The sequence below is a fragment of the Kogia breviceps genome, chromosome 18 (genome assembly GCF_026419965.1).
Source record: "Kogia breviceps isolate mKogBre1 chromosome 18, mKogBre1 haplotype 1, whole genome shotgun sequence".
NCBI classification, from domain to species: domain Eukaryota; kingdom Metazoa; phylum Chordata; class Mammalia; order Artiodactyla; family Physeteridae; genus Kogia; species Kogia breviceps.
The window spans coordinates 1,959,154-1,976,944 of NC_081327.1; the positions used below are offsets into that span (position 1 = coordinate 1,959,154).

The 17,791-nt window shown below is 51.0% G+C and overlaps 1 protein-coding gene across 1 annotated transcript; it reads left to right on the plus strand.

Annotated features, from left to right (window-relative positions):
- LOC131744832 (uncharacterized) lies at nt 1-13,741 on the plus strand. Its single transcript, XM_067020066.1, has 7 exons — nt 1-156; nt 2,834-2,923; nt 3,560-3,651; nt 6,666-6,771; nt 9,175-9,264; nt 11,264-11,355; nt 13,441-13,741. Exons 2-7 carry the CDS (start codon nt 2,854-2,856, stop codon nt 13,621-13,623), a joined length of 633 nt encoding a protein of 210 aa, XP_066876167.1. The 5' UTR covers nt 1-156; nt 2,834-2,853; the 3' UTR covers nt 13,624-13,741.
- Nucleotides 13,742-17,791: the final 4,050 nt, after the last annotated feature.

Below are 17,791 nucleotides of genomic sequence, written 5' to 3' on the forward strand. Positions count from 1 at the left end.
GTGTGCGCGTCGCTGAGCAGCTCGGTTCATTCGCGCGAGTTTGTCCACCGCGTCCCCGGGCATCTCCGGAGCCAGCGCTGCGCGGGCGCCAAGGACAAGCCCCGAGCAAGCGCGCCCGCTGCTGCCCAGCGGCGCAGCCAGAACCCGGGTCCGGAGGTCAGTCCCGCGGCTGCAGCTCCGAAGGGTGTGCGCCGCGGGGCGGGGGCGCAGCGCGGGCCGGGGGTCTCCGCGGGGAGGGCGGCGCTCCCGGGCAGGATGCGCGGGTGCGTTCGGGGCAATGGAGCGCAGGAGCGGCTGCCTAGGAGCCCCTGAGACCCGACGGGGCGCGCGGTGGGGCCCCTGGAGGAGCCCGCGTCCCCCCTGAGGGCGGCCGGGATGCTCAGGTGCTCGTGAGCCGCGGGGCGACTCCGGGTCAGGATTTCTCTGGCCACTGTGAGGAGGGAAGAGTGGAGGGGACCGAGGAGGCTGGGGTGTCAGCAGTAGGGGTGGCGGGGAGTCCGTGCAGGACAGGCGGAGGAGGAGCCCGGGTCCTGGTCCTGAGGTTTCCGGGGGTAGGAGGCGCAGACGGGGGGCTCTGTAGTTGGATGGAGGAGGCGGGAGGTACGGGGGTCGCTCTGCACACCAGAGAGGCCGGTCGGGTATCAGGGGGTCAGGTAGCGACCTGGCCAAGTAGAAAATGGGAAAATGATACTGCAGGGAGTCCAGAGGGTAGTTTGAGGGGTGAGGAGCGGGGGGAGCCCCTCCGGTTGTGTTTGGGGTTCGCTGAGACGCATAAGAGGTTTGCGGATGAGAAGGGCGCTTGGATAACAGCTTTTGAGCCGCCAGCGCCTCTGTGCGCCTGCGTGCTGCGGGTGGGGGCAGGGAGGCTGTTTGGGGCGCGCACCTTTGAGGGGCAGCCTCGGGGGTGGGCCCTGGGTGTCGGCCAGAGGGAAATTGGGTTGCAGAGGGTGATGTGTAATTTCAGCTTCTGCGTCTGCAGTTGTGTGTGTGTCCCGTGTGTGTGTGTGTGTGTGTGTGTGTGTGTGTGTGCGCGCGCATATCCAGGACTGCCTGTGAGGAGGGCATCCAGTACTGACAAGCACGCCTGCCCACGGGGGAATCGGGGGTCTCTGAGTTTCCCTGGAGTGTGTCTGCAGATGTGCTTGGCTGGTCATGCCCTGGTTTCCCCAGTGCTCATCTGAAAATGTGTATTTCCCACAATTGTGTGTGTGTCCCTCTGGCCGGGTGTTCCCGCCCTTTGACGCACCTTGTATTTGCACGATTATGTGTGAGGGTCTGTGATGGGTCTCATGCTTCTTAAAAAGGCTTAGAGGGAGATGTGTTGACTCTAAGTTACCAGACAGTGTGTTCTGAGTGTGTGTGTGTGTGTTTAATCATGTTTAATCCTCGGGTTTAATCATTTATAGTCCTCATTTTCATGGACGGAAAAGCTGACAGCGCAAGAGGTTAAAAAACCCCTGAATCAGGGCTTGCCACGTAAAATACAGGACACCTGCTTAAACTTGAATTTCAGATAAATAATGAATTACCTTTTAGTATAAGTATGTCCTGAATATTTCATGGGACTTGCCTATACTTAAACATAATTTAGCAAAATAATTTAAAAATGATTTTTATATAGACATGTATTTGAACATACTTATGGTAAAAAATGATTTGTGTATCTAAAATCCAAATGTCAGTTTTCTGTGTATTTCTTGTAATCTTGTTGCTGTTAAATCTGGCAAATTTGATCCTTGAGATCTCTCGGCTAGTGACCGGCAGGCTGGAACCCCCCAGTGCACCCTCCAGGCACACGGGCCCAAGTCCTGCCCAAAGTAAGGCTGGGGTGGAGGCGGGGGCCCCAGCACCCCACAGCTGAGGCTGCTGCCAGGCACCCTTGCTGCAGTGCTGGCCCCTCCCCAGGGGCTGTGGTGAGGCAACTGTGGACCGGCCCCCTCGTCTTCACCGCAGTCCTGCGGGTCAGTCTTACGACTTAAGACTTAAGCATCCTGTACCAGAATGGGCCCCCTGAGGCCAGGGAAACAAGGTCCTGGTCTGAACCGTGTGATCAAGCTGCCTTGTAGCCTTAGGACAGGGCTGAAATATCGCACTAGGAATGCTGGCCATGAGCTGCACCTATTGAGTGCCTGCTGTATGCCGGACACCAGAGGCCCTTTTGATACTCAGTTAGCTGACATTCACCTTCAGGGTCCCAGCTTTCTGTGGCATAATATTTTTTTCATTTTTACTTATTTACAAAACAGAAACAGACTCACAGACTTAGAGAACGAACTTATGGTTACCAGTGGGGAAGGGATAGTTGGTGGGTTTGGAATTGACATGTACACACTGCCATATTTAAAATGGGTGACCAACAAAGACCTGCTGTAGAGCACAGGGAACTCTGCTCGATGTTATGTGGCCGCCTGGATGGGGGGGCAGTTTGGCGGAGAACGGATACGTGTATATGTATGCCTGTGTCGCTTTGCTGCGCACCTGAAACTGTCACATTGTTAATCGGCTATACTCCAATATAAAATAAAAAAGTTTTTTTAAAAAGGTAATATTTCTTCATTGTTTAAATGGTCATAAACCCCAGACCCATGACCCCTGCCCTTGCCCTTGCCAGGCGCCATGGCAATCGCTCTCCCCACATCACACACTGGGCCTTGGAAGAACGCTAGAGGGAGGCATTGCCAACGCTTCCCCTTGGATGTTGGGGACCTGGAGACTTGGGGAGGGGATGGAGCTGTCTGAGTCCCTCCGACACCTGAGAGCGGTGCTGGGGTTCACACCCGGGCCATGTGGGTCCCCAGCCCAGACACTAACTGCTCTGGTCTCCTGTCCACAGGGAGCACCTGTGGTTTCACGATGCTACCTCTCAGCACCATCGAGGGCCAGGAAACGGAGGCGGTGCAGACCAAGCCGCCGGAGAAAGGAGGTGAGACACACGTGGGGTGGAAAACTGTGCATAGGTGGCAGTGGGGAGGGTCTCCAGGGCACAGCTGATGGGGAAGTGTTGACCCTGAAGACTGATCCCAACCCCAAATATCTCCCACTGGCTCCCGCTGGGGAGGGAGGGCCCTGAGGGGCACCCAGGAGGGAACCCCCACACATCACCTCATGTCAGTAGGTCCTGTCACTGCCCTGCTCAGACCCTTCAGAGATCTCCTGGGAGCTGAATGAATTTGGGCTCCTTTTTGTGGCCTGGACACCCCTGTTGTCTTACCCCAGCCCCACCACTCACTGACATTCCCTGTCTGTTCCCTGTGAGACTTCAGGATGCAATTTAAGGCATGTCTGCAGGTGCTGCTGTGCAACCTCCCGCAAGTGTTCTAACCTCTCTGTGCCTTGGTTTCCTCATCTCTGAAGTGGGATGATGAGAGTAGCCATTTCAGAGAGTTATTATGAAGAACCAAAAAAGATAATACGTGTAAAATACTTAAATGCGTGCCTGGCACAAAGCAAGTACTCCACATATATTAGCTCTTGTCAGTGGTTTCATGATGAAGATTTTATTGAGTTTCTCAAGCCTCAGAGGGCAAGATGGCCGCATGGCTCTTTCCTCCTCCCTCAGTCCTGCTTTCTGAGGATCCTGATGATCCACCAAAGAAGCCCATCAGAATGAAGGGAACGATGTTATTCAGAGTCCTGCCGTTCTGTCCTGTGGTAAGCCTGTTTCTTTCCTCCCTTTGCCCAGAGGCCCCTGGGTTCTGAGAAGTCAGGTACATCCACCACCATCTCTGCCCAGCAGAGACCCTTGGGTGGCTGGGTGCCCCTTTGTCCATCTCTCATTCTGGATGTGGCCCCATCTTGTGGGGGATAGTTTTCCTTGAAGATGCTGCCCTCTTTCCTGCCTTCTTTTCTTTCCTAATTCCTGCCTCTGCTCCAATGTCACCTCCTCCACGAAGCCTCCCTTGCTCACTTTTTCTCCATTTCTCTCCAACCCCCTTGCCTTGCTGAAGTTTTTTCAAAGTAATTATTGCTACCTGAGAGCATACCTTGTATCTGTGTGTTCATCATCTGTCTTCTCTACTAGAGTAGTTCTTGGGGGCAGGAACCTCCTCTGTTCTTCAATGCCATACCCCTGTGTGTAGAACAGATGTAACCAGCGGTAAGCACTGTACACACATGGGCTGATTAAGTGAGGGAATGAATTACGTAAGGGTCCCTGCTAAGGCAGGCAGCTGTGGCTTTGTCCACCTGGACACCATTCCTCCTTCTCCTACTAACACCCTTGATTTTTCTTGGGGGACCACCTGTCTCCATCCACTCTGGATGGTTCTGATCCCATCCTCAGAGCAGCTCCAGGTATGCCCCTGACCAATCAGAGCCAGCAATGCCAAGGTTCCCTATGATTGGTTCCAGGCTGGGCACGTGACTCAACCTTAGCCAATGAGGCGTCTGCTCTGTCTCTGGGATTCTTAACAGGTGGGAGGGGAGTTTTTGGAGCGGCCCTGATGGGGAACCAAGGGGGCCCCGGGGAGAGGTCAGGGGAGGCACAGGGTCAGAATGCTCGCAAGAACACCTTTCCTATGAGTGCCTGCAGCAGTCCCAGGGAGGACTCTCTAGAAATCTTATTAGAAAAAAAATGTAAGAGTCACAGATTTTGCAAAGCAGTACAAAGATCATCCAAATTCACCAGTTGTTAACGCTTTTTCTATTTGCATGTTTTCTCATATATATATAATATACTTGTACATTATATATAATGTACATATGTATTCCTCTGTGTGTGGCCTTAGAAATAGAATATTCTCTTTGGTAAGTGTGAGGCTGTTGTAACACTTGGGCTTTTAACTCTTACATGCACTTTCATCTAATCTCATGTCCATATTCCTGGTTTGTTAGTTTAATACCTAATGTCTTTTTGACGTTCTTTTCCCTCTTACACAAGGTCTCATCTAGGTTTCTTAGTAATGTATCTTTAGTCTCTTTAAGCTGGAAAATCCCCTCAGCCCTTCTTTGCCTCTCATGACACTGACGATTTTGAAGACCAGAGTCACACCCTGCCCCATACTGATGGCTTTTTACTTTGTTGTTTTTGCTGTTGTTTTGACCCTTTCCCCCTAATGAGATTCAGGGTAAGCTATGATCTCTTCAATACCACCTAAGTGATGCCCTGTCCTTCTCAGGACATCACATCTAGATGCACATGAGGTTTTGCATGTGAGAAAGAATTCAGGTATAATTTTCTTGCTCTGCAACACAGTAATCACTAACTAACTGCATGAGGCTACTTCAATGTAAATGAATCAATCTTAAACAAAATTCAATACACGGTTTCTCAGCCGCTCAGGGCAGGTTTAAGTGGCCAGATGTGGCGAGGGGCTACCGCACTGGACACTGCAGATACAGAATATTTCCATGGTCACAGAAGGGTCTGTCTCAGGACTGGGTTAGATCTCTTAGGTTATCAGAATTATCATGGAGCATAGCCCCCAGAGAGTGAGGATGTGGGCTTGGTGCTGTGAGAGACTGAAGAAGCACAGCCAGATGCAGCATCTTGTCAATGGCTCTTGGAGACTCTTGGCTCCATGCACGGTCCTCTGGGCTGTTCGAGTCTCAGGCTGGCCAGTGCCTTGCCCGCAGGACAACCCCTCTGCCTGGGGAAGATTAACCAGTCAGTTACCGATAATGTTAGATAAATGGTAACATTTCCTGGGCACTTTCCACCTGTCAGGTATGGAGCTGAACACTTTATATAGATGATCTCGTGTAGCCCTCACCAGAGTCCAAGAAATAGGAGCTAATATGATCCCCAATGTATAGGAGAGAAGAACGAGGCTCATGAGAGCTTTTTTAAGGTTATTATTTCAAATTTTGTACATAATCAAGACTCAATGGCTATTTTTATATTACACTCTTTTCATTCTCAGGATCCGTAGCTTCATAAAGTATTTCTTTTTTAAAAGAAAAATAACAAAGTGTATCTGTTCACATTTCTGCCCAAACTGCCCTTTTGCCAGAGAGCAGCTTGGCTTCATCCACTGCAGGAGCTGGCACAGAAAATTCTCTAGGTCAGGGGTGGGCAGACTCTGGCCATCCAGCCACAGCCTGCAGTGTAAATAAGGGCTCATTAGCATAGCCACGCCCACCCTTAGGTAGAGTCTGGGCTGCTTTCCTGCAAAGTCCAGGAGCTGTGACACAGACCTGATGGTGCACAAAGGCTAAACTATTCGCCATGACATCCTTGACGACAAAGGTGACTGATCTTGCTTTGAATAGATGCCAGACTGAAATCAATACGGGTGAAAGTGTGAGAATGTTTAGAAAAAGGAGGGAAACTCTTGAACTACTGTGAGTGTGATACACTATATAAAAGATATTTTGTGTTTGGGTCCAGTGTACATGCTACATACATGTCTTTCTAGGTGTGTGCGTCATATATTTCCTCATATTCAAATAAGAAGTTTAGAAACAGTACTTACCCTTATTACCTGCATAACTGATTCTCATTCTGTTAAAACCTGCCCATGGCGACCTCCTAAATCGATTCCTCTAACGAATGAGGCCCCCGACCCTCCCCCCTAAAAATAAAATTGCAGCCAACACTCAGATACCTGTGCTGGTGTCAGAGACCGTTTTAACCACCTGACTTCTGTTTGGGGCCGGAGATGAGTGAGTGCTTTGCGTGACGCGGAGCGACTCAGCTCTGTTCATTCCTGCGAGTTTGCCCACAGATTCCCTGGACATCTTCGGAGCCAGCGCTACCCGGGCGCCAAGGACAAGCCCCGAGCAAGCCCGCCCGCTCCTGCCCAGCGGCCCAGCCAGAACCCGGGTCCGGAGGTCAGTCCCAAGGCAGCAGCTCTGAAGGGTGTGCGCCATCCGGGCGGGGGCGCAGCGCGGGCCGGGGTGGGGGGAAGGGGGAGGGGGCGGCCGGATGGCGCCGCGGGGTCCCTGGGGGGAGGGCGGGGCCGCCTGGCCAGGATGCGCGGGTGCTCGGGGCAATGGAGCGCAGGAGCGGCTGCCTAGGAGCCCCTGAGACCCGACGGGGCGCGCGGTGGGGCCCCTGGAGGAGCCCGCGTCTCGCCTGAGGGCGGCCGGGATGCTCAGGTGCTCGTGAGCCGCGGGGCGACTCCAGGTCAGGATTTCTCTGGCCACTGGCAGGAGGGAAGAGTGGAGGGGACCGAGGAGGCTGGGGTGTCAGCAGTAGGGGTGGCGGGGAGTCCGTGCAGGACAGGCGGAGGAGGAGCCCGGGTCCTGGTCCTGAGGTTTTCGGGGGTAGGAGGCGCAGACGGCGGGCTCTGTAGTTGGATGGAGGAGGCGGGAGGTATGGGGGTCGCTCTGCACACCTGAGAGGCCAGTTAGGTGTCAGGGGGTCGGTTATCTCACTGGCCGAATAAAAACATAGGAACATGACTTTGCGGGGAGTCCATAGAGCAGTTTTAGGGGTGAGGAGGAGCGGGGAGTCCCTCCGGAAAGGTTTGGGGCTTCACTAAGAACGAATAAGAAGGTTTGCGGATGAGAAGGGCGCTTGGATAACAGCTTTTGAGCCGCCAGCGCCTCTGTGCGCCTGCGTGCTGCGGGTGGGGGCAGGGAGGCTGTTTGGGGCGCGCACCTTTGAGGGGCAGCCTCGGGGGTGGGCCCTGGGTGTCGGCCAGAGGGAAATTGGGTTGCAGAGGGTGATGTGTAATTTCAGCTGGTGCATCTGCAGTTGTGTGTGTCCCGAGAGTGTGTGTGTGTGTGTGTGTGCGTGTGCGTGTGTGTGTGTGTGTGTGTGTGTGTGTGTGTGTGTGCATGTGCAGGACTGCCTGTGAATGGAGCGTTCAGTACTGACAAGGAGGTCTGCCTGCTTGAGTAGTGGGGGTCTCAGATTTCCCTAGAGTGTGTCTGCAGATGTCGGTGTGTCGCTACGCCCTGGTTTCCTCAGTGTTCATCTGAAAATGTGCGTTTCCGTGTGTGTGTACCTGGCCGCTGGTCCCACTATATGATGCACCTTATATTTGCACGATTATGTGTGACAGTCTGTGATGGTTCTTAAGCATCTTCAAATGGCTTCGAAGAAGAGATTTGACTCTAACTTACCAGATACTGTGTTCTGAGTGTGAGTGTGTGTGTATTTAATCATATTTAATCCTCGTGTTTAATCATTTATTTTCCTCATTTTCATGGACGGGAAAGCTGACAGCACAAGAGGTTAAAAAACCCCTGAATCGGGGCTTGCCAGGTAAAATACAGGATGCTTACTTCAATTTGAATTTAAGACAAATAATGAATTACCTTTTAGTATAAGTATGTTCCAGATATTTCATGGGACTTGCCTATACTTAAACATAATTTAGAAAACTAAATAAAAAAATGACTTTTTATGTAGACATGCCCCAGGCAGTGTTCGGATATGCTATACTAAAAACGGATTTGTGTATCTGAAATTCAAATCTCAGTTTGCTGTGTATTTGTTGTAATGTTGTTTTGTTAAATCTGGCAAACTTAATCCTTGAGTTCTCTTGACTAGTGACCTGCAGGCTGGAACCCCCCAGCCCACCCCTTCCAGACACACTGGTCCAAGCCCTGCCCAGGGTAAAGCTGGGGTGGAGGCGGGGTCCCAGGACCCCACAGCTGAGCCTGCTGCCAGGCACCCTTGCTGCAGTGCTGGCCCCTCCCCAGGGGCCGTGGTGAGGGGTCTGTGGACCGGCCCCCTCATCTTCACCGCAGTCCTGAGAGGCAGACACTTAAGCATCCTGTACCAGAAGGGGTCCCAAGGCCAGGGAAGCGAGGTCCTGGTCTGAACTGTTTGGCCAAGCTCCAATTTAGCCTTAGGACAGCCCTGAAATACAGCACTGGGAATGCTGGCCATGAGCGCACTTATTGAGTGCCCGCTGTATGCCAGACACCACAGGCCCTTTTGATATCCAGTTAACAGTTATTCACCTTCAGGGTCCCAGCTTTCTGTGTCAAGATATTTCTTCTTTTTCTTAAAGGGGCATAAACCCCAGACCCATGACCCCTGCCCTTGCCCTTGCCAGACGCCATGGCAATCGCTCTCCCCACATCACACACTGGGCTTTGGAAGCCACTCTAGGAAGCAGGCATTGCCAACATTTCCCCTTGGATGTTGGGGACCTGGAGACTTGAGGAGGGGATGGAGCTGTCTGAGTCCCTCCGACACCTGAGAGCGGTGCTGGGGTTCACACCGGGCTGTCTGGGTGCCCAGCCCAGACACTGACTGCTCTGGTTTCCTGTCCATAGGGAGCCCCTCTGGCGTCATGATGCTACCTCTCAGCACCATCGAGGGCCAGGAAACGGAGGCGGTGCAGACCAAGCCGCCTGAGAAAGGAGGTGAGACACACATGGGCTGGAAACCTGTGGGCAGGTGGCAGTGGGGAGGGCCGCCTGGGGAGACCTTTTGAGGAAGGGTTGACCCTAAAGACTGATCCCAACCCCAAATATCTCCCGCAGGCTCTTCCTGGGAAGGGGGGGGCGGCCCTGAAGCGCACCCAGGATGGAACATCCCCGACATCCCCTCATGACAGTGGGTCTTGTCTCTCCCCTGCTCAGAGCCTGCAGGGGTGTCTCCTGGGTCTCCTGGGAGGTGGAATCAATCTGGGCTCCTTTCTGTGATCTGGTCACCTGCCTGGACTGGCCCTGCATCCAGTTGCGGTCTACGCAACTGGGAAGGCTACGAGGTCATTTGTTTGGGATATGATGGAGGCCTGACCCAAGGATTTTAGCTGAGGGGATGAGCAGGAGTGGGGTAGGTTGTGGATCCCGCTGGTGGCTGGGCCTCATGAGTGAGGGGTGCCTGGTCTGTTGTGATGCTTCCTTTCTGAAACATCTTACTTTGCAATAATTTTATATTCACAAGAAGTTGCCGTAATACTACAGAGAAGCTCCATGGACACTTCATCCCATTTCCCCCAGGATCTTTATTTTACATGATGATACTACAACATCAAAACTAGCCCATGGATATTGACACAATCCATGTGTGTTTTTGCTTGTATTTCATCACATCTGTAGCTGTGTGTAACCATCATACAAAACAAGATACAGGCCACTCTTTTAGCTACCTGCTCCCTTACCAGAGGTCGCTACTTTGCAGCGTCTTGTCCAGTCTTCCAGAATGTTCTGTGCTCACTCATACAGACAAGGATTTGTGTGCACCTGTTACTATGTATTTATGTCTGATGCACTGTGTGTACTGTATATGCCACTGCCAGTTCCTATGTTGTCTTGTTTCATTGAATTCTGATCGGGCACTTAGTATCTTCCAGTCACGGTCCCAATGCTTTCCAAGCATCCAATCACTCATGCTTCACAACTCTGTGAGGTCAGGACACTGATTACCCCATTTGGCAGATGGGAAATCTGGGGGATGACAAGGATGAATGATTAGCTCATGCTGGGATTTGAAGTGATTGGCCCCGGGGTCTTTGACCTTAAGCACTGTGTCCCCTGTCCATCTTGGGGACCCTTCCCCACAAGATGACAAGTTTGTGTTCCAGCTGCCTGGCATTCCATGGTCTGTCTGTACTGCACTGCAGTTTATTTAACCTGGTTCCTGCAGGTGGCCGTTCGGGTTATTCCCAGTCTCTGAGGAAGACAATAAATGCAAAAGTAGAAATAAGATTATAGTTGGGTCATATTGCACACAGGGGAGTATACCCAGGACAATACGTTTAACAGGGGGATGGCTGCATCAAAGGAGGATGTGCATTTGTAATTTGGTGAGTTTGACTGAATGGTCCTCCGTAGAGAGGCGGATTTCCATTCCCAGCAGGAGTGTAGGAGTTTCTAAGAAAATATCTGGATTTGTTGGTAGCTTTGAAATATCAGGAGGCTTCACTCTAAATCAAGACATCTGTCTTCTGTGGGGAAACTAGACAATTATCTGGAGAGGCATCCCCACAGGCAGCTGCATATCAGCTGTCCCTTCCTCCTGGACACGGGCTCCCTGGGGTGCCACCATCTCCAGAGCCCCCTGTCGTCTTACCCCAGCCCCTTCACTCACTGACATTCCCTGTCTGTTCCCCGTGGGCCTTCAGGATGCAATTTAATGCGTGTCTGCAGGCACTGTGTGAAACCTCCAGCAAGTGTCCCAACCTCTGTGCCTTGGTTTCCTCATCTCTAAAGTGGGATGATAGTAGGCATCTCAGAGAGTTATTATGAACAATCAATTAAGCTATGATGTGTAAAATACTTAAAAGAGTGCCTGACACATAGCAAGGACTCAACACATATTAGCTCTTGTCAATGATTTTATGATGAAGTTATTCTTAGTGAGTTTCTCAAGCCTCCGAGGGCAAGGTGGCCTCATGCCTCTTTCCTCCTCTCTCAGCCCTGCTTTCTGAGAGCCCTGGTGAACCACGAAAGAAGACCACCGGAATGAAGGGAAGACTGTCATTCCGAGTGCTGCCGATCTGTCCCATGGTAAGCCTGCCCGTTTCCTCCCTTCGACCAGAAGCCCCTGGCTTCTTCGAGCTCTGGCACACCTGCCAGCCTCTCTGCCCAGCAGAGACCCTTGGGTGACCCGGTGCTCCTGTGCCCCCGAGGATGGGGCCCCATCCTGTGAGGGATGGTTTTCCTTGAGGATGCTGCCCTCTTTCCTGCCTCCTTCTCTTTCCTAATTCCTGCCTCTGCTCCAATGTCACCTCCTCCATGAAGCCTCCTTGGACACTTCCTCCCCATCTGGATCTAACCCCCTGCCTCGCTGAATGTTTTTCAGAGTAATTATTGCTACCTGAGCGCATACCTTCTATCTGTGGGTTCACCATCTGTCTTCCCTACTAGAGTAGTTCTGTGGGGCTGGGGGAGAGGACAGGAACCTGCTCTATTGTTCAATGACATATCCCTGTGCATAGAACAGATGTAACCAGCGGTAGGCACTGTACACAGGTGGGCTGATTAAATGGAGGAATGAATTAGGGAGCGGTCCCTGCTGAGGCAGGCAGCTGTGGCTTTGTCCACCTGGACACCATCCCTCCCTCTTCTGCTAACACCCTTGATTTTTCTTGAGGGACCGCCTGTCTCTATGCACCCTGGATGGATCTGATCCCATCCTCAGAGCAGCTCCAGGTTTGCCCCTGACCAATCAGAGCCGGCAATGCCACGGTTCCCCGTGATTGGTTCCCGGCTGGGCACGTGACTCAACCTTGGCCAATGAGGCGTCTGCTCTGTCTCTGGGATTCTTAACAGGCTGGAGTGGAGCTTGGAGCGGCCCTTATTGGGAACCAGGGGTGCCGCGGGGAGAGGTCAGGGGGGGCACAGGGTCAGGATCCTCGCAAGGACGCCTTTCCTATTAGAGCAGCAGTGCCAGGGAGGACTCTTGAAAAAATCTTCTTATTAGAAAATAATATGGCAATCAAAGATTTTTTTAAAAAAACAGTACAAACATCATCCAAATTCACCAATTGTTATCATTTTTTCTATTTTCATGTTTTCTCATACTATATATATATTCCTATAGGAATATATATATTTAAAACTATTCTTCCCTGTGTATCACCTTAGAAATAGAATATTCTCTTATCCTACTGTTGGCATGTTTTCACCTCTGGGCTTTTAACCCTGCTACACACTTTCGTCACATCTGCTAACCATATTCCAGGTTTGTTCATTTACTACATACTGTCTGCTTGGTGTTCTTTTTCCTCCTACACAAGGTGCTGTGTAGGGACAGGTATAGTGCTTAGTAATGTATCTCTAGTCTCTCTAAGCTGGAAAATCCCCTCAGTCTTTCTTTGTCTCTTACGACACTGATGAGTCTGAAGATCAGAGTCACACCTCGTACAATGTTGATGGCTTTTTTGTTCTGTTTTGTTTCATTTCTTTGCTTGTTGGTTTTTTACGCTGTCCCTCTAATGACATTCAGGATAAGCTATAATCTCTGGAATACCACCTAAGTGATGCCCTGTCCTTATCAGGACATCACATCTAGATGCACCCTAGGTCTGTCTGCCATCATTGGTGATGCGAATTTTGATCCACTCAGCTGAGATGCTTGCCCCGTTTCTCCACTGAATACTTGCTGACTTTTGTTTTCCCCATGCACCTAACTAATGAGATCTCAGTGGGGAGACACTGTAGATGAACCAAATAATCTAGAAACAGAGAGCATTCTGATTGGTTCATTTGGGGTCCTGTGCTCACCAATGAACCAATAATCAGCTTAGGAGATGAGAACCCTAATCTCTCAACCTGGGCCACATGCCCATGGGCGGTAGAAGTTCCCTACCTTTCCCCAACCACAAGAACAGAAGTATGGGATGAGGCCGCTATTCCCAACCAAAGGCAGTTTATCCCCCAGGGGACACCTTCAGTGTCTGGAAAGTTTTTCTTTGTCACAGCTAAAAGGACGGTGCTGCTGGCACCGGGGCGGGTAGAGGCCAGAGATGATGCCTAACATCCTGCAATGTACAGGATGCCCCCCTGACTACAAAGAATGATCTGACCCCACAATGTCACTAGTGTGACACTAACATTCTGTTCTTTCTTCTCTGTGCTCTTTCCTTCCAGCCAAGTGTTTGCTTCACCTATTACTTGGAACCGGATGACTCTGACTCTGATTCCCAATTTCCTCCTGAACCTTCGAAACCTGACCCAAATTGCACCTTTGTTCCTCTGCCTGTGTTAGAGTTTCGTGAAATCAAGGTGTGTGAATGTCCCCTGTGCTGTCTCAGCTTTGTCACTGCCTCCTAATACCTGAGCTCCCTACGCTTGCTGCTCTTGACTCAGCACCCTGGAATCATGCATGCTGGGCTACTGTGATGTAAAATCCCCAAATACAGCTGCTTAAATAAACCGAACTTGATGTCTCTCTCATAGCTGTGGTCTGTGTGTAAAACTCCCCTGGCCGGGGTGTTACATCCCCGTGGAGTTGGGCAGCCAGGGTCCTTTGAGCTTGGTGCTCTGTGCCACGTGGCTGGAGAGGGCTCCCCCCCACATCCCGTCCACACTGTGGCTCAGGGGAAGGGGAGGAGGATGAGGGAACGGGAAGACACACTTCAGTCCTTCGAAGGGCAACTCCTACAAGATGCCCAGATCACTTTTCCTTAAACCTCATTGGCCAGAACATAGTCACGTGACCACATCTAGCTGCAAGAGATGCTGGGAAGTGCAGTCTTTAGCTGGGCAATCCTGTGCTCACCTAATAGCTTCTATTATTATAGCAAAGGAGAATGGATATTGTGTCCACCACTGAGCGGGTCTGTTATGTTAATTTAGCCCCAGCATCAGGCTGTAATGAATACGTGAGTGAATAAATGTACTCTTCAATACTGTATCTCTCTCCCATTGACTAGGATCTCCTCCATTTTTACACAGATATTTAGAATGATGAACATTTCTTGAGCGCTGACCATGTGGTAGGCACTGAGTTAATGTCTTTACACATTTTGATCCACTTAATTCTCACAACCATATGGCTGGTTCTGTTATTATCCATCTTTCCAAGATAAGAGAACAGAGAGGGCTTCCCTGGTGGCGCAGTGGTTGAGAGTCTGCCTGCCGATGCAGAGGACACGGGTTCGTGCCCCGGTCCGGGAGGATCCCACATGCCGCAGAGCGGCTGGGCCCGTGAGCCTGCGCGTCCGGAGCCTGCGCTCCGCAACGGGAGAGGCCGCAACAGTGAGAGGCCCGTGTACCGCAAAAAAAAAAGAGAGAGAGAACATAGGCACAGAGAGTTCATGTCACTTGCTTCAGGTCACACAGGTCATAAGTAGCCAAGCCAAGATTCAAACCCAGGCAGGCTGGCTCCAGAGTCTATGCCCTCAACCATCATGGTAAAAACCTCACACATGTGGACACTGGGACTTTCCCAGATGGTCACACGACTGTGAGTGGAAGAGCATCTTCCAACATTCATACCTTCCAAGATTCATAGCATCCATTCACTTACCTCTTCAGATATTGCATAAATACTTGGAATATGCATGTAGCGCTTATCTTTAGACACAGTAATGCCACTTAACTACAACAACAACAAAATCCACAGAAATTGTCGACTGAAGTAAAAATGCACAATGTGAGGGCTGTGAGTTTCAGTTTATTTGGGGACTTACTGAGGACTATAGCCCAAGAGAGAGCCTCTCAGAGAGCTCTGAGGAACTGCTCCAAAAGTACGTAGGAGGTCAGTTTCTGTGTGATTTTGGAGAAGGGGTCCATGCAGTCAAGTATGCACCTCATTACAAGGCTACTGTTGTTTGGGACGAACGGACATATCAGTGAATGTGTTTAGTGCTTTTCTAAGTATGGGAGAATCAAAGAATCTTGGGTCATATGATTTTCTCCTGTTCATATCTAATGTCTGAGGTGTAACCAAACCCGGGTTTGGCCACTTGCCGCTCATAAGCTAATAATTCAAGAGGCAAGTGTCAATAGAAAGGAAAGTGCTGTAATCAGGAAAGCTGACAATCTGGGGAGACGGTGGACTCATGTCCCGGGACCATCTCCAAAGTTCCTGCTCAGCCTCGACAGTTTTTAAAGGGAAAAATGGAGGAATCTCAGTGAATCATCGAGGCAGGATGTCGGGTTCTGCATCATTCTCCATTGCATGCAGAACTGGCTGCGTCTCGCTTCAGATGTTATCTTGCCCATGTGATCTGCCTGCAGGCTTGCTTACGGGTGCTATTGGGGGTAGAGAGCTAGTCATACTTCTTTTAATCTGGGGAAAGAATCGACAGGTTAGACAAGGCATGAAGTGCATTCAAGAGAGAATAAGTCAGGAGTTGGTTTCAATTGCTTAGTGATCTCATGCCTATGATTAAGTTCTTTTAAGGTTAGAGGGGAACAGAAATGGACAGACAGGAAAGGGCCAAAAAAAGCTGCATTCAGAGGGACCTTTCTGCCACTGTCCCCAGAGCACAGAGTGCCTCACCCGGGTCTTAACCCTGAATTCCTTTCAGGGTGAACTCTAGGTGGTACAGAATGGTGGGCAGCATCCTTTAGTTGGCAAACTTCAGAGGCAACAGCCACAAGGGGTCGTGGAGGTGGCTCTGCTGAGGTTTCTGGGCTCCTCCAGATGCCTGGTGGACGCTGGTCCTCAGCTCACCCAGGCTGGCTTCTCTTGGGGCACTGGGGAGACCTGGCCCTACTCCAAGTATCTTTCATCCTCCAGCAGGCTTGCCTGGGCACGTTCTTCTTCATGGCGGGGGTAAAGACGCAAGAGAGAAACAAATGCCAGTTTCATAAGCACTTTTCAAGCTTTTGCTTAAATCACATTTTACCAGAATCCCTTTGGCCAAAGCAAGTTCCATGGCCAAGTATAGATTCAGAAGAAGAGGGCACTGCACACTTAGGACAAAGGGTTTGGACATGGGGGAGTGTGGAAAACTGGGGCCACGTTTGCAACCTACCACAAGGCAGGATTGTGATCATACCCCCAAGTTGCATCGGCTCCCACCTGTCAGAACACAAGAGGATTCACCAGCCAGGAACCTGGGAGGGAAGCCAGGAATGGGAGAGAGACTCCACCTGCCAGGTGGCCCTTCTCAAGCGTCCGAAAAGTCTCTGGGGGGATATGTTATCACTGTGAGGGATGAGGAAAGACTTCCTGTGTAGGTCAAGTGTTCAGAGACGTCAGAGCATGCTTCCCAGATAGAAACCCTACAGGTGTCCTGAGTGTGGGAAAGCTTTCACCGCAGACCCGACTCTTAATAATCACGGGAAATTCCACACTGCAGGGAAGCGTGTGCAGACACCAAAGGTAGGGTCCTCCGGGCAGGTCTCCTCCCTGACGCACCACCAGAAACTTCATGTTGGAAAAGACTGTAAACTCTCCCGGTGTTAAAAGCCCTTGAGCTGGAATGTACGCAAAACCCCCCAGCGCAGGTAAAATGAGGGAACCTATGTGGGTGGAGTTTTCTTTCATTTCTCCTCAGAAGTTTTCTGGTTTCTCATTTGGGGTGGTACTCCACCGCCCCCTCCTGGAATTTTCCTGCAAGTTTGGGGATATTTCTGGTTGTCCAAAATTGGCGTTGCTACTAGGCTATAATCGTTAGAGACCAAGGATCCTCTAAACATGGCGCGATGCACCAGGAAACCCCTGCACGGAGAAGGCTCTGGCCCCAAATGTCAAAGTCAATAGTATCATTACAGAGAATTGCATTTGAGAAGGAATTCAGGTATAATTTTCTTATTCTCCAACACAGTAATCACTAACTAGCTGCATGAGGCTACTTCAGTGTAAACGAATCAATCTTTTTTTTTTTTTTTTTTTTTTTTTTTATGCGGTACGCGGGCCTCTCACTGTTGTGGCCTCTCCCGTTGCGGAGCACAGGCTCCGGAATTGCAGGCTCAGCGGCCATGGCTCACGGGCCCAGCCGCTTCACGGCATGTGGGATCTTCCCAGACCGGCGCACAAACCCGTGTCCCCTGCATCGGCAGGCGGACCCTCAACCACTGCGCCAGCAGGGAAGCCCCCAGGAATCAATCTTATATAACATTCAAAACAGAGTTTCTCGGCTGCTCCAGGAATGCTTCAGTGGCCAAACGTGGCCAGGGGCTACCGCACTGGACACTGCAGATACAGAACATTTCCATGGGCACAGAAGGGTCTGTCTCAGGACTGCTTTAGATCTCATAGGCTATCAGAATTATCACAAAGTGTAGCCCCCAGAAAGTGAGGAAGTGGGCTTGGTGCTGTGAGAGACTGAAGAAGCACAGCCAGATGCAGCATCTTGTCAATGGCTCTTGGAGACTCTTAGCTCCATGCACAGTCCTCTGGGCTGTTCGAGTCTCAGGCTGGCCAGTGCCCTGCCCGCAGGACACCCCCTCTGCCTGGGGCAGATTAACCAGTCGGTTACCGATAATGTTGGATAAATGCTAACATTTCCTGGGCACTTTCCACCTGTCAGGTATGGTGCTGAGC

Coding starts and splice junctions, on each gene's coding strand:
- LOC131744832 (XM_067020066.1), top strand. CDS start 2,854: ATGCTACCTCTCAGCACCATCGAGGGCCAGGAAACGGAGGCGGTGCAG. Junction 2,924..3,559: donor CAAGCCGCCGGAGAAAGGAG/GTGAGACACACG, acceptor CTCCTCCCTCAG/TCCTGCTTTCTGAGGATCCT. Junction 11,356..13,440: donor TGCTGCCGATCTGTCCCATG/GTAAGCCTGCCC, acceptor CTTTCCTTCCAG/CCAAGTGTTTGCTTCACCTA.